Source organism: Taudactylus pleione, unplaced genomic scaffold, assembly GCF_031769625.1.
Source record: "Taudactylus pleione unplaced genomic scaffold, aTauple2 ptg000276l, whole genome shotgun sequence".
Lineage (NCBI taxonomy): Eukaryota > Metazoa > Chordata > Amphibia > Anura > Myobatrachidae > Taudactylus > Taudactylus pleione.
Genome location: NW_028284678.1, coordinates 6,604,394 through 6,619,127, shown reverse-complemented (window position 1 = coordinate 6,619,127; position 14,734 = coordinate 6,604,394). Strand labels below are relative to the sequence as shown.

The 14,734-nt window shown below is 43.4% G+C and overlaps 1 protein-coding gene across 4 annotated transcripts in view; it reads left to right on the top strand.

The window, feature by feature from the left end:
• Positions 1–14,734, top strand: part of APP (amyloid beta precursor protein) — a 279,838-nt gene that overhangs the window by 238,100 nt on the left and 27,004 nt on the right. For all 4 annotated transcript variants that reach the window (XM_088481634.1, XM_088481637.1, XM_088481633.1 and 1 more), the window contains 3 exons: positions 2,480–2,613; positions 8,459–8,533; positions 11,904–12,062. In XM_088481634.1, the coding sequence (XP_088337760.1) occupies positions 2,480–2,613; positions 8,459–8,533; positions 11,904–12,062 (368 nt within the window). The remainder of the gene's footprint in view (positions 1–2,479; positions 2,614–8,458; positions 8,534–11,903; positions 12,063–14,734) is intronic.

Genomic DNA, 14,734 nt, shown 5'->3' with positions numbered 1-14,734 from the left:
GAACACCAGACAATAAGCACTAAGGAGCCACATCATTGAAAAGTGGACACTCCTCTTTGAGATATGGACGTCCCTGAGTGTATTGTAGCGAGAATGGGAGAATTGACCCCATCTGTGGGCTGCATAATGATTTCTGCAGTGCTGGAGTGTTGTAGGCTGATCATACATGATCAGCAGGGAATATCTTCTCAGAGGTCACACAATTTTGAAGAGTAGAATCCCCTCTTTCAAACAACGGTTGTTCCTACTGTAAGTCTGTGGGTGCAAAGACGGGGTGAGGGGAGAGTTTAGCCTTTTAATGTATTTGGAAGGGGTGAGGTATATTGCCACCATTGTCATCCCGTGGTATAAGTCCACCCACTCCATGTCTGGCCGACAGCAACTGTAATAAGAGCCTTTTAAGGTAAGTCCCCTCTAAAACACACACAAAACTTTGAACCCCTGAAGTTCTTCACTCCCACTCCTCTTTAGCAGCCAAGGGGTTAATTAAAGATAACGAATGGGGACTTATTGTACCTAGGGCTGGCGTATAGTGTAAAATATTACTGCGTTATCAACTCGAAGCAAAACGTTCATTACTGGCAATAGACGAGACTGGGAGTTTCGGCAACAGTGTAAACATCAAAGGCAAAAACATTGCAGCAGCAAATCTTATTCTGTTCCAGCAGGAGGAGATCTCAGACATAATAAACAGAGCACCATAGGGAATGTCAGTTTTTATTGTCTGGCGACCCGCAACGTTCCAGAAAGAGCACGGTGTTCTTTCCACTACCACTGGCTTCCTCCATGCAAGGAGACTTCTTTTATTTCTCAAACATATATACACGCAAATAAAAGCAAAACAACACACACAGAAATGTATAGATAGATAATATATATGGTATAGTGTTTTCCTCACTGTAAATATAAAAATTAGATGTCACAAATGAGTTTTGCGATTATTAAAAATTGTAGCAGGAACAAATAAAGTAGAATTCAGGAGCCAATTAGGCAAATCTAGGAGCCAGAAATGAGACTTAAAATACAGGTTTTGTCAGTGATGTATAAGGCACCTTCGCTACCAAGCTCCAGGGATTTCCCACTTCTGATAAAGGTAGGAGACTGGGAGCTTACTGTATACAGGTCACTAAAATCCAAATTGATAGTATCGTAGTAATTCACAGTAGGGGGTGCTTCTAGCAATACACTAATGTAACCTGTGACAGACGTACATTTACAATCTATTACAGTAGGGTTTCCCAAACTTTGTCCTAAAGGTACCCTAACAGTCCAGGTTTTATGGATATACATGCTTGAGCATAGATGGTTACATCAAACTCAGGGCCGGATTAAGGGGGGGGTGACAGGGGCGGTCGTCCCTGGGCCCCCACACAGGGTCGGTGTGACCCTGCCGAGAACAGGCGTCCAGTGGCACCTGTTCCCGAATTGAAGCTCACTGCCACGATCCGCTGTTACTGTATGCAGCGGCACAGTCAGTGCCACTGCATACAGCGCAGACGGCTCCCGAGCCCTCCCACCGGTGCCACGTGACATATTACGTCCGCGACGCCGATGAGAGGACCAGGGAGCAGCTCTTCTGGGAGGTCACACCCACCTGCCATCACTCAGGTAAGTCAGTGGCTGAGCAATAGGCTTTTGTGGTAGGAGGGTGGTAGGCTTAGGGGGAAATGGGGGGGGGAAGGGGGCCCCCCCCAATTTAGTTCCCTGAGGCCCCCGCCAGCCATAATCCGGCCCTGATCAAACTGATTCAGGGACTAATAAGTCACCTGCTCTTAAGTATGGACATCCTTAAAACTTGGATCATCAGGGTGCCTCGAGGACAGAATTTCCTCAAATAAGATATAAACCTATAAGACAGCAACTCTAATAAATTGTACTTATAATGCGCTTTAGACTGATATATAAAGCTTTGACCTGCAGTGATTGTATTATATAGCCGTATACCGTTATTATCATACACCTCTGCGCCACCCGGTGTCTTGTGCTTCCTGCTGTAATACTTTAAGCTGTATTCCAGTTAGCTGCTGGCGTCATGGGCTGAACTTTCTGCCACTCTTTCCTTAGTCCTTTTCATTATAGAGACAAGTTTGCTGCGTACAAATTCCAAATGCAACTCCAAAAACGTTTCCCTGAGCTTTGAACAATTGCATTTATTCAGTTTTGTTTATTTTTGTATTATTTTGTGCAGTGGTATAACGTCACTGTTCCGTTACAAACGTGCTCAATCTAACTGCAAATAGTGTTTCATTTTAAATCTCATATTTATAGAGCATTATGCAACTCCAAGATGCTTCACCTGCTCTCGCTGTGCCTTGATTTCTGGTACCCCCTATTCTGATTAGACTCTCGCTGGCTGTTGCAATAACCTTTCTAACACCATATTAAAATGCTGCCATCAGATTTGTCTTGGAATGTTGCAGATTACTTTGTATCCTATATTTCTACCAACTACTGTTTCCCCGCTAATCCCTTCCTCTAGTTCCCACCACCGCTGCGAGCACTCCTGACGCTGTGGACAAGTACCTAGAAAACCCAAACGATGAGAACGAGCATGATCGATTCCAGAAAGCCAAAGAGCGGCTGGAAGGCAAACACCGAGAGCGGATGTCAGAGGTAATATGTCACACACAAGGTTACTGATGAAATGTTACAGTGCAACTTATTATAAGAATTCTAATTAGCCAATATATCCCATGAACTACATACCTCTTTCACAATAAGGTTGGTTCGTGATGTAATCGGCATCCCCGGCGTGGTCGGGATTTTGGCACCGGTATCCCGACCATCAGAATCCGGAAGGAAAGTATCGGGGTGTAGGGGGCCGGTAGCGTTAGGCATTAGGGTTAGGCACCGGGGAGGGAGTGTTAAGCTGGCCACACATCTAAAGATTATCTGTCCAACCAGCCAACTCGTTGATTGGTTTGAATGAAAATCTGGTAAGGTATGAAAGCAAATGACAATCAGCAATTTGGTCCCAAATGCTGGGAAATGGACAAAAACTGTTGTTTGAACAAATTGTTTAGATCAAACATTTAACAAACTTGTCTAACGACCATTTTCATCTGTTTTCTGGCATTTAGGAGCAAATTGCTGATTATCAGTTACTCCCATACGTTACCAGATTTTCATTCCAACCAATCAACAAGTTGGCTGGTTGGATGTAAGTTGGTCTAGTGTGTGGCCAGCTTTAGGGTAGGGGTAAGGAAAATATTTACCAGCAGTTCTTATGGGTGTCAGGATGCTGCTGTCTGTATTCTAAACAACGGCATCCTGACAGCCGGGATTTCATACCCAACCCATTGGTACAGTAGGGGAGCTGCACACATTGGGCACTCTGGTTACCAGGCACAGGAAATCCACTATAAGCAGTTTTTATCTTGACAAACGATGGGTGTAGAAGTGGAACATGTATTATTTTGGAAAGCACTTGGACCCAATTGTGGAACTATGGGAACAACAACTTTGTGTCAGGGCCTCTCAGTGCCAGGGGGTGACCCACCTGACCTATTCTATTTTTGGATCTAGTGGAATCACAGTGGATTTACCTGCTTCATCGTCCCCGTTCTAGACCTCTGTATAAAGAACATGAGGCCCATACATGACCAACAGCTCGTACTCGTGTCTTATCAAACCATTATTATTATATTCCTTAATTTTAAAGGTGCTACAAAGTATCTGCAGCATTGTACAACTAATATTCATAGTAACAGTGTTACATGGCACGTCATAAGTGCAATATAGCATAAATTGACAGATCTAGGAACAGAGTATAACATTAAAGTCAGCTTAGATAGAAAGAGGACATAGAGCGAGGGTAAGGGAACTCACAATCTCTTGTAAGCAAGCGGTGGTAAGGCACAGGGAGGGGGGAGGCAATGCACGACTCAATGAGCCAGTATACAAAGTAACGGCAAGTACGCCGTTTAAGGGTCGCTTAACTGACTTGGTGGGAAAGTGTATCAAACTTTATAAGAGTGGACAAGTAGAGAAGTTCCCCATAAAAACCCATCACCTTCTACCTGATTGGTTGTTACTACTCCACTCTTTAGAAGTTTGATACCTCTCTCCTGTGAGTCAAAGGACAAAGTGTACAGGTGGCATAAATAATGCCTAGGGAGGAGCAACCATATACAGTAATAATATGATTCAGCCATTGGCACCTGTACAGGCATAGACCCCATCTTACTGAGCCAAAACACAGAAGGGGTAAATTACTAGCAAAGTGTATATGTACAGTAACTCATAGCATTAGTTTTTTTTGCTTTTAGAAAAAAAATAAAGGGCCTTTAAAGTGAATTACTGATTGTTTCTCTCTTGTCCTGCACCTTATTAGTGAATAACCTCCACATCCTCGATACCCAGACTGTAACACAACTGCAGGTGATTGTTGAATTTAGGAACTGGGCCAGCGCCCTTGGTGAGAGATTAGCCCTGTGGGAAAGGGGTTATCCATTTTGATGTGCGCAATACACCAAAAAGAGGCCGAATGAATGAAAAACCGACAGATAATAGATAATAGAGTGTGTTATGATTACGGCTTTATACCGACTGGTGATAATCACATGACATTTACTAGGGTTTCTAATGCCAGGACAACGTATGCCACTGCTTCTGACAATGGAACCCATTGTTTCCAATCTCCGCATACATGCTCCCATTTCACTTATATTCAGGTGTAGGGTTCACAGTTTCCCAAAATCCTCCTGCTCCATTCAGTGCTTGATTTTCAATGACCTCCAAAACGCAAGTGAAAACACAAGTAAGCAACCTCATGTCAGTCACGTTCGGCATACTGTGTCACGTGCTTCTAAACTTGAATTTGAGTGAGTGCCCAGCATTAATAGATGCAGCTAATGCAACTGAGGAAAGTCTGCTGTCAGTACCACACTGCAGTCACATGTACTGATTAAGGGGTCTATATACTAAGCAGTGTTATGAGACAGAGTGAAAAGTGATAAGATAGTGATAAGGTGTCAGCCAATCTGCTCCCAACTGTCATTTTTCAAACACAGCCTGTGAGATGGCAGTTGGGAGCTGATTGGCTGGTACCTTATCACTTTTCACTCTGTCTCATAACACTGCTTAGTAACTAGACCCCTAAGGCTGGATGGGGCCAGCGCTGAGCTCTGTAGGTCTCCTTAAGTACCAGCATCTCTGTGTTTTTGTTACTATACATTGGTTGCGGTTATTTATATTACTGTATCTCATGGTCTTTTGTTGAATTTCCCTTTAAGAAATTGCAGATAAATGTGTTGTATTCTCAGGACTATTTATAAGACAGCTGTTTTAATAAACAACCAGGGGGTAAATAGCAATGTCACAGGAACAGAGTGTCCTGTCTCAAAATGTAGACGCAGAACAGAAAGCTGTATAATGTGGTGCAGGAATTTATCTCCGCTTTATAGCTCGTCAGGACAAGCCCCGGAAATCCTTATTGTTTTCTGGACTCATACGTCACATTCATCGTTATTGAAGGTGGTTTTCATCCCTATACATATCTATTATATGGGCAAATACTCTAGCATACATGACATATGTATGGCACGACAATTTACCATTTACAATTAGAATACTTTGCAAACGGAGGTGTAAAAAAAAATATAACAATATGATTCAACCAAGACGCCCTGATCCAAGGTGTTATCATGGATTGTCTTATATGGCTTAAGGATGGTTGTTCTATTGCGTAACACGAAGGTTAATTTACCAACTGCAAAAGCATTAATCCTCTTTTGTGACATCACACCTCTGCGTATGCACAGTTGTATGAGGTTTATGGGAAAGAGCGTAGGCCATTGGAACAGCAGGGTGGTTTGTGTGTAATAACAACCTTCAAACACAAATGTGACCTGTAATAAAGTGCTGATGTCCCCTCCCTTTCGTGATTCGTTTTGTAAGACATTAATAAATCTAAACTGAACAGTATTTTAAGGGGAAAATAATAAAAAGATGGTGGTTAAATCGTAATCTGTTGGACTTCCCCCACCTTGCTCGTTTTCAGGTGCATCCGTAAAGCCATGGACAGATTGATGTGGCTGGCACCATGGAGTGGGTACACCTTGCTGGGTGGACAAGTAGATGCATCTGGGGCTGTTTTTCTGGAAAAATAAGATCCGGAACTGTGGGTGGAGCTACTGGGGGTGGAGCTATACAAAGACATATATATATATATATATATACACATACAGTCAGGTGTATAAATATTGGGACATTGACAGAATTTTCATATTTTGGCCTCTATTCACCACCACAATGGCTTTGAAATGAAACAAACAAGATGTGCTTTAACTGCAGACTTTCAGATTTAATTTGAGGGTAATTACATCCAAATCAGGTGACCGGTGTAGGAATGACAACGGTTTCTATATGTGCCTCCCACTTTTTAAGGGGCCAAAAGTAATGGGACTATCAACTCAAAAGCTATTTCATGGACAGGTGTGGGCTATTCCCTCGTTATTTCATTATCAATTAAGCAGGTAAAAGGTCTGCAGTTGATTCTAGGTGTGACATTTGCATTTGGAATCAGTTGCTGTCGACTCTCAATATGAGATCCAAAGAGCTGTCACTATCAGTGAAGCAAGCCATCATTAGGCTGAAAAATCAAAACAAACCCATCAGAGAGATAGCAAGAACATTAGGTGTGGCCAAATCAACTGTTTGGAACATTCTTAAAAAGAAAGAACGCATCGGAGAGCTCAGCAACACCAAAAGACCCGGAAGACCACAGAAAACAACTGTGGTGTATGACAGAAGAATTATTTCCTTGGTGAAGAAAAACCCCCTCACAACAGTTGGCCAAATCAAGAACACTCTCCAGGATGTAGGTGTATATGTGTCAAAGTCAACAATCAAGAGAAGACTTCACAAGAGTGAATATAGAGGGTTCACCACAAGATGTAAACCATTGGTGAGCCTCAAAAACAGGAAGACCAGATTAGAGTTTGCCAAACAACATCTAAAAAAGCCATTACAGTTCTGGAACAACATCCTATCGACAGATGAGACAAAGATCAACTTGTACCAGAGTGATGGGAAGAGAAGAGTATGGAGAAGGAAAGGAACTGCTCATGATCCAAAACATACCACCTCATCAGTGAAGCATGGTGGTAGTGTCATGGCGTGGGCATGTATGGCTGCCAATGGAACTGGTTCCCTTGTATTTATTGATGATGTGACTGCTGACAAAAGCAGTAGAATGAATTCTGAAGTGTTTCGGGCAATATTATATGCTCATATTCCGTCAAATGCTTCAGAACTCATTGGACGGCGCTTCACAGTGCAGATGGACAATGATCCGAAGCATACTGCAAAAGCAACCAAAGAGTTTTTAAGGCTAAAAAGTGGAATGTTATGCAATGGCCAAGTCAATTCCCTGACCTGAATCGGACTGAGCATGCATTTCACTTGATGAAGACAAAACTGAAGGGAAAATGCCCCAAGAACAAGCAGGAACTGAAGACATTTGCAGTAGAGGCCTGGCAGAGCATCACCAGGGATGGAACCCCGCATCTGGTGATGTCTATGCGTTCCAAACTTCAGGCTGTAATTGCCTGCAAAGGATTTGCAACAAAGTATTAAAAAGTGAAAGTTAGATTTAGGGTTGTTTAGTTTGTCCCATTACTTTTGGCCCCTTAAAAAGTGGGAGGCACATATAGAAACCGTTGTAATTCCTACACCGGTTACCTGATTTGGATGTAATTACCCTCATATTAAATCTGAAAGTCTGCAGTTAAAGCACATCTTGTTTGTTTCATTTCAAAGCCATTGTGGTGGTGAATAGAGGCCAAAGTATGAAAATTCTGTCACTGTCCCAATATTTATGCACCTGACTGTATATATATTTTTCTATATATATCTTATAGTATTTAGGAAAGAAGGCACTCAAAAGGGCCATTAAAATAACTTATTTTATGGAAAATACATTTTGGCCCAGGGCATTACATCATAGTTAGTGAGAGGTTCAGGAAGTTCCTGCTTGTTCCTGCTGAAAAATAGCCCTGGACGCACGCACAGTGTCTTATCCAATCTGCCCCTAATGACAGCTTTACATGCGTTAAAAATCTTCTTTAGGTGTTCATTATGTCTTTTATTTTTCATTGCTTAAAATACATATTTGGAGTTAAGAAAAATGAGACGCTTCTGAACTGATTATTATACTATATTAATTTACATCCCATGCTCTATAACATCCCAGTCAGCCTAATTTACAGTTTGCTAAATACTAGATATTGATCCCTAGAGACACAGTCTATTTCTCCCTGGATGATGCTATCATTGTTCATTTGTAAGGCCCCACAAAGCTCCACAGTGTTGGACGGCCAGAGTTCTAGGCCAAACAAAGTGCAAACCACTGATGACCCCGGTGAGAGCTTAGTCTAGTGTCCCACTTTGCAGTGAGCTCAGCCCCTACATTGCAGTCTGAGACGTTTTCCTGGAATGTACATTTCTGTCTCCACAGGTGATGAAAGAATGGGAAGAGGCCGAGCGTCAGGCAAAGAACCTCCCAAAGGCCGACAAGAAGGCAGTGATAGAGGTAATGGACTGCCATATGCTATATGCTACATGTGTAAGCTAAGCTCTTGCTAAGCATGAAAGAACAGATATTGAATCGGGATGTCACCTGCATTACGTAGATCAGGGGTTCCCAACCCTCAAGGCACACTAACAGTCCAGGTTTTAAGGATAGCCATAGTTGAGCACAGGTGACTTAATTAGTACCTTAGTTAATTTGATTTAACCATCTGTGCTTAAGCATGGATATTGCTAAAACCAGGACTGTTAGTGTGTCTTGAGGACCGAGGTTGGGAATCACTGTCGTAGATGACCACGTAACTACTTTTGTACCCTGGGCCTATATTCAACCCATCTGTTAATTACGCCGCAGTATCTCAGTGTTGTTACTAGTGAATTGATGCTGAACCTCATGAATATGGTTCAGCCCACCAAATGGAATCTTACTAGAACTGGACATTCAAGCTACAGGGCTGTACCGCAGGCCTCACCGTAATGCCAACATGAATATCGTAGTTACATGGTATCTTCAAGCCAAAACCCAATGTTTAAATGTCCTATTACTAAAATGTACATTATGTGATATTCTTATGTCATATTAATTGTCACTCAGCATTGGGATCCTATTTTGACTCTGAAAAGGGCCCTAGCTTGATATTCTGCCCACCACGGTGTCTTTATACCTGTGTCTACCCTAGCAGGCTTCCAGACAACTTACATATAAAACCATTATTGCTAGTAAAGTCCAAAAACTTGTAAAACTGCAGTATTCAGTGTGAGTACAATAACTTTGACAACAGGGGCTTGGGTGACACGTTTGGTAAACATTATAAAAGGAGGGCTGGTGTCGAATGACTGGGGCATGAAGGTCTCATGAGGGATCCAGTCACAGGAGCCCATGCTTAAGGGGTGTGGTCAATCATCAGAGGGGGGGGTGGCCAACTACCACAGAGGTGTGGCTAACCATTAGCGAGTACATGGTGCAGGCCCCTTTATAAATATCTATATTAAATACTGATAGTGCATGTATGATGATGTATCAGTATGATAACAGCAATGCACTGTAGTAAATACACCATAGTCCTGGGAATGCAGTATAATGTAACATATGTTTTTATAATTAAGCACATGATGTTGATCCTGTCTATATAGACCACACTAATGCACTGTAGGTGTGATAGGGGATCCTGGTACTGACTGGCCAGTGTCTAAAACTCAAATGAGAACTGCAGTAGGTCTAGTAAGGGTGAAATACATGCCATTGTAACATAATCTAAGCTCTTAGCACTGGGATCACTTAAACTGGATGGTTAATGAATGAATGCAGAGCTACAATGCCATCCCAATCACTGGCAGGAACTGTTCATTATGTTAAAGCCACAGAAGGGCACAGGGTTGTGTCGTGACCACCCAATTTGATTGGCAGGAGGGTGAAGTTTGGTGTAGTTTCTATAGAAGTGAACAAAGCAGCCATATCCATCCGAGGTCCTGCTCCACCAGATAACTGACCCCCTAATAGAGTAACAAAGTATAATTTAAGTGCATGTTCTGGAGCCTTATCCCTAGAGGGGTGGGGGTAGGCTTTGGGGCCTAACGGGAATTTCCCCAGTACCTCTGTGGGCCAGTCTGAGCCTATACCTATGGGAAGTACTTCAGAGGGTTTCAGCTGTGACAATACCTTACGGAGATCTGCAGCTCTTTCCAGTCCATTCACTCTTGTGATTCTATGGGATTGCCAAGCTTCACTGGCGGGAGCAGCTCTGCGTCGTAAATTGCTGCGTGACCCAGGTTCCTGTCAATTTGTGACCTTCAGCTTTCCTCAGGGCAGGAGGCTTGCACCACGCTTCCTTGTCGTTTCTGTGAGAGAGTCCGCGGCAGTGTTCTGTCTTGTTTTGAAGCAGCATTTTTGGACCCGTACTCCTGGCCAGCTGTCAAAATATACTCTGTGAGAGTTTTCGGACTCCGGGAACTTTTAAAGATGATGAGTTACAGTGTTTTGCTTGTGGAAGAGGCAGCTACGTTCCACTTTAATTAAGCCTAATTTCTGCTGCATAGTCTATGTACCATGCTGCCATGGAGACCCAACGATATATTACAGTAGGGTTAATAGGCAATTGTACTCTTCTGCCTGGCTTCATCTGTTTTATTAATGGTCAGGAGTCATTTGTGAATAACAGTAATGATAAACGACACACACGGTGATGGTGCTCTTGGGATTGCACCAATAATTGGTACATTTAAGTAACATGCTAGCATAATCGTAATCAAGTGAGGTGCATTGCTATACAAATCACAGAGATTATATTATACAGAAGAAATTTGCAGCGTGAGAATAATTGTGAAGGGCTGCATATATCAGGGGCATCTCTTCCATTGGGCTTGGTGGGCAGTTGCCCAAGGGCCCAAAGCTTGTAGGGGCCCGCCAACCCGCCCCCCTGCAGTTGGTAAATTTGTGAGATGTTTATAAACCAGCCGCCGGTGCACTGTATTCTGATCTAACCTCCCCCACCCCATCCTCCCCTCAGTGACGAGTACTCACCTCAGTCCCAGTTTCACTTCATCCGCCAGCTTCAGACCAGTCTCTCTGCATGTGTGGGAGGTCTGATGGGGCGTGCAGGGGGGTTTAATTTTATTGGCCATTTACATTTTTTCCCGTGAATGGGTGGGTAGGGGCCCCAGTGCATTGCTTTGCCCAGGGCCCACACTGCTGTTAAGACAACCCTGCAGATATGGGGTCAAAGGGTAATTTACGTGTGTACAAGAAGCACTTCTCCTTCTCTTTTATGAGCCCGGCTGAAAATTGTGGAAGGAGGACATAGGACACGTGAAAAGCGCAGTCTCAGGAATGTTTTGAAAATGTGTTTGGTGCTCTTGGGCAGTATATAATTCCCTGCAATGTAGGTGATTGATAAGCAAATAGCAAAAGCAGAATATTAAAAGTAAAAAGTAACACAGTAAACGTTTGGCCGCTGCCTCCTGAACGGTAACCCCTTAGGGTTAGTTGGTAATATACAGCCGGGCCATAGGTACAAGCAGAATCCTTATTTCAGTATGGTCTAATTTCAACCCCAAATGTGTACACATTCACTTACTCCAGAGGCTTCCAAATGCGGCCCTCACGGCACCCAACAGTTCAGGTTTTAAAGATATCCATGGTTGAGCAGGTGGTTAAATCAAATTGACTGAGATACTAATTAAGTCACCTGTGGTCAAGCATGGATATCCTTAAAACCTGGATGGTTTGGGTGCCTTGAGGACAGAGTTTGGGAATCTCTGGCTTACGCTATTTATCATTTTTAATCAGCTGGAGGATTCTTTTCAACATATATATCGCTCTTTTACTAAAAGATTGCTATATATTATTATTAATAATAATATATTTTCTTTATTAGCGCTTCCAGGAGAAAGTGGAATCACTGGAACAGGAGGCGGCAAATGAAAGGCAGAAGTTGGTGGAGACTCACATGGTCCGAGTGGAAGCCATACTGAATGACCGCCGGAGAATCGCTCTGGAGAATTACATCACTGCGCTGCAGGCCGATCCACCAAGGGTAAAGCCGCCATATCTTACCACGATCATTTGGTATCCTAGCATATGATAGGCTGCACTCATTTGTTTCTTACACACTTAGGCCCGTATTCAGTTAGAAGCGACTTTTCGCCTGTCGGAAACTTATCTCCGTATTCAAATTCATCTGCTTTTCGCGTACGCAGAACGTCAATGTAATAGGCAAAAAAGATTTGCCTCCGGATAACAGGAGAAAAAAGATGCAACATTTTTTATTTTGGGGTGCAAAGGTGGGGAAACTACTCAGAACCCTTGGAATAGCCCCAAAGGACAACTGCGTCAAAAAATTCCAAGAAAAAATTTAAGAACACCTCAAAAAAGTTCTTTGAATTTGGAGGCGAAAAAAGAAGTTTGCAAACTAGCAAAATAAGTTTCAGGGTGTGCTCTAAGAAGGGGTCAAGTGTTTTTGGGATTGCAGGTGCTTTATGAGGGATGAATTTCACTTTTATTAAAACTTCACTTTAGAGACATTAAAAGATGCTAGCACCCATTTTCAGGTACCCCAAATATGACAGGACTACTTATGTTCTCCAAAAAATACTGCTTTATGTCATTCTTCACCACTTGTGCAAAGACGCTAATTAGAGGCAATTCTTTAAACTTAAGTACCCCAAACAGTTTTATTAGGGCTAATCGGGCACTACTACATTGATACCATTGATCCCCAATGTTTCTGCATTTTGGGGGCTTCAGGCTGATTTCCCCGAATCTGACACCACTTTGCGCCTGTTCTGACTTCATGTGTCTCAGTTTTCGTGTCTTTTGGAAGTGAATAGGGTGAATAGCGGGTACGCGCACAATAAGTTTCCGCGGCTAAAATATGCGATGTAGGCGAAAAGTCTGGCATGCGATACTTTATCACATACGTGAAACTATTTGAATACGGCCCTATTAGTTGATGAGTATAAACGACATTAGCAGAACGCTGACACTCTCATGCAGATCCCACCTCTCCTTAGGAGAATACTGTTATCTTTATCTGTAACTAAATCATCACATTCATGGAACCTTAAACGTCACATTTACACAATATCACATTTGTTTAATTTTATTCTTAGAAACGTCACTTGGCGTTTTAGTTTATCATACTCGATCACACATGTGTCACAGATTAATCAGCGCAGTCTCTTTAAGTGGTTTGTCGCATCCGTTTGCGACTAAGACGCCTTTTTGGGGTGAAAAAGATGCTGAGATGCATGGGACTTGGCGGCTTCCTCACCCCAGGCGTCTCGCACCACATGGCGTATTGAGGCTGATGTATGAGGACATATCTGTACTTCAGGCTCATTGCTCCTTGGTCAGTAAGGACACAGAGAGGCAGTGATGAGCAAACTGAATCTTGTTTCTGCCACTGACCTGACAGTTTTTCAGCTGTCTGCCCCTTTTTTTTTTTTTGCAGTTTTATATAATCCTTTGGGGTCTACAGCAGGGATGTCAAACTCGCTGGCCGCATGCGGCCCAAAGAAGCTATTTATGTGGCCCAAATACATTTTTTTTTGCGGCCCGGTCACCCCTGTCGCGATCGGAGCTCAGCTCCGATCGTGGCAGGAGTGATTGGGCCACATAATATTTGTGTTGGAATGCTTGTCTCTGAAGCAATCAGAGAAGCCTCTGATCGCTTCAGAGGTCAGCGTTCCCAGAGATTCTGACGTTACCCGCTATGTGAGCGTCCTGCCCTGCTGGATGTGGTTAGATCCAGTGAGCGGCAGACGTTTACGCGGGAGCGGTGCCCAGCGGCCAGCTTGAAGAGAGGTAAGTAAGATAGAGGTAAGTGGGGTCTGTTCTATACTGGGAGGGGGCACAGCATAAGGGGAATTACTGGGGGCACAAGATAAGGGGCGTTACTGGGGCTGTGCATAAAGGGGCATTACTGGGGTCTTTGCATAAGGGACATTAATGAGGGCACTACAAAGGGCATTACTGGGGGCTCTCCATAAGGGGCATTACTGGGGGCTCTGCATAAGGGACATTAATGGGGGCTCTGCATAAGGGGCATTACAGAAAGCACAGGCTCCCTACTCTCCTCCAAATCTCTCCTCTTCACCACCATAAGCTGTGCACTGAAAGATGTAAAATGATCAGAAAGGGAAACGTTATCTAGGTTGGCTGTAGTAATGCAAATTGCAAATGTAACCAGAAGAGGCAGCAAAAGTAATCCGATATAAAGGATAATATTGCCGGAATGGGGTTACCGGAGAACCTCTGACAGAATCCCTCCTGCAACCGTACAAGTACTTTAATTAGGTCCCTCCTTGTATCACTATTGTTATCTCCATCCAGTTGTCCCCCGATACCTCTCCTGCACTGCAGTAAAAGCAGAGAAGCAACGGACTTATTACAGCTGCATTCGTTCTATTTGGAGCCAGCTGTCATTCCGTTCAGCCCGTCGGACCCCTCCTCTCCTGGGTAACCCATGCGGCTTCCCAGCAGACTATACCATTACACACCAGGCTTTAATTGGAAGCAGCTTTATCCCCTTTTGGTCTCAGGTATTTTTGGTGTTTAAGCTGCTGAATGTGGGAATTCTCCTTGAGCACCTGGCTGATCAGGTGACATAATGTGCTGCTTCCAGCTACCTCAGCACTGTTCCCAGTACATAAGAGCCTGGGGGCAGCGGCATTGCTCTAATAGCTCTGGCACAATGGAGAGGTTCTC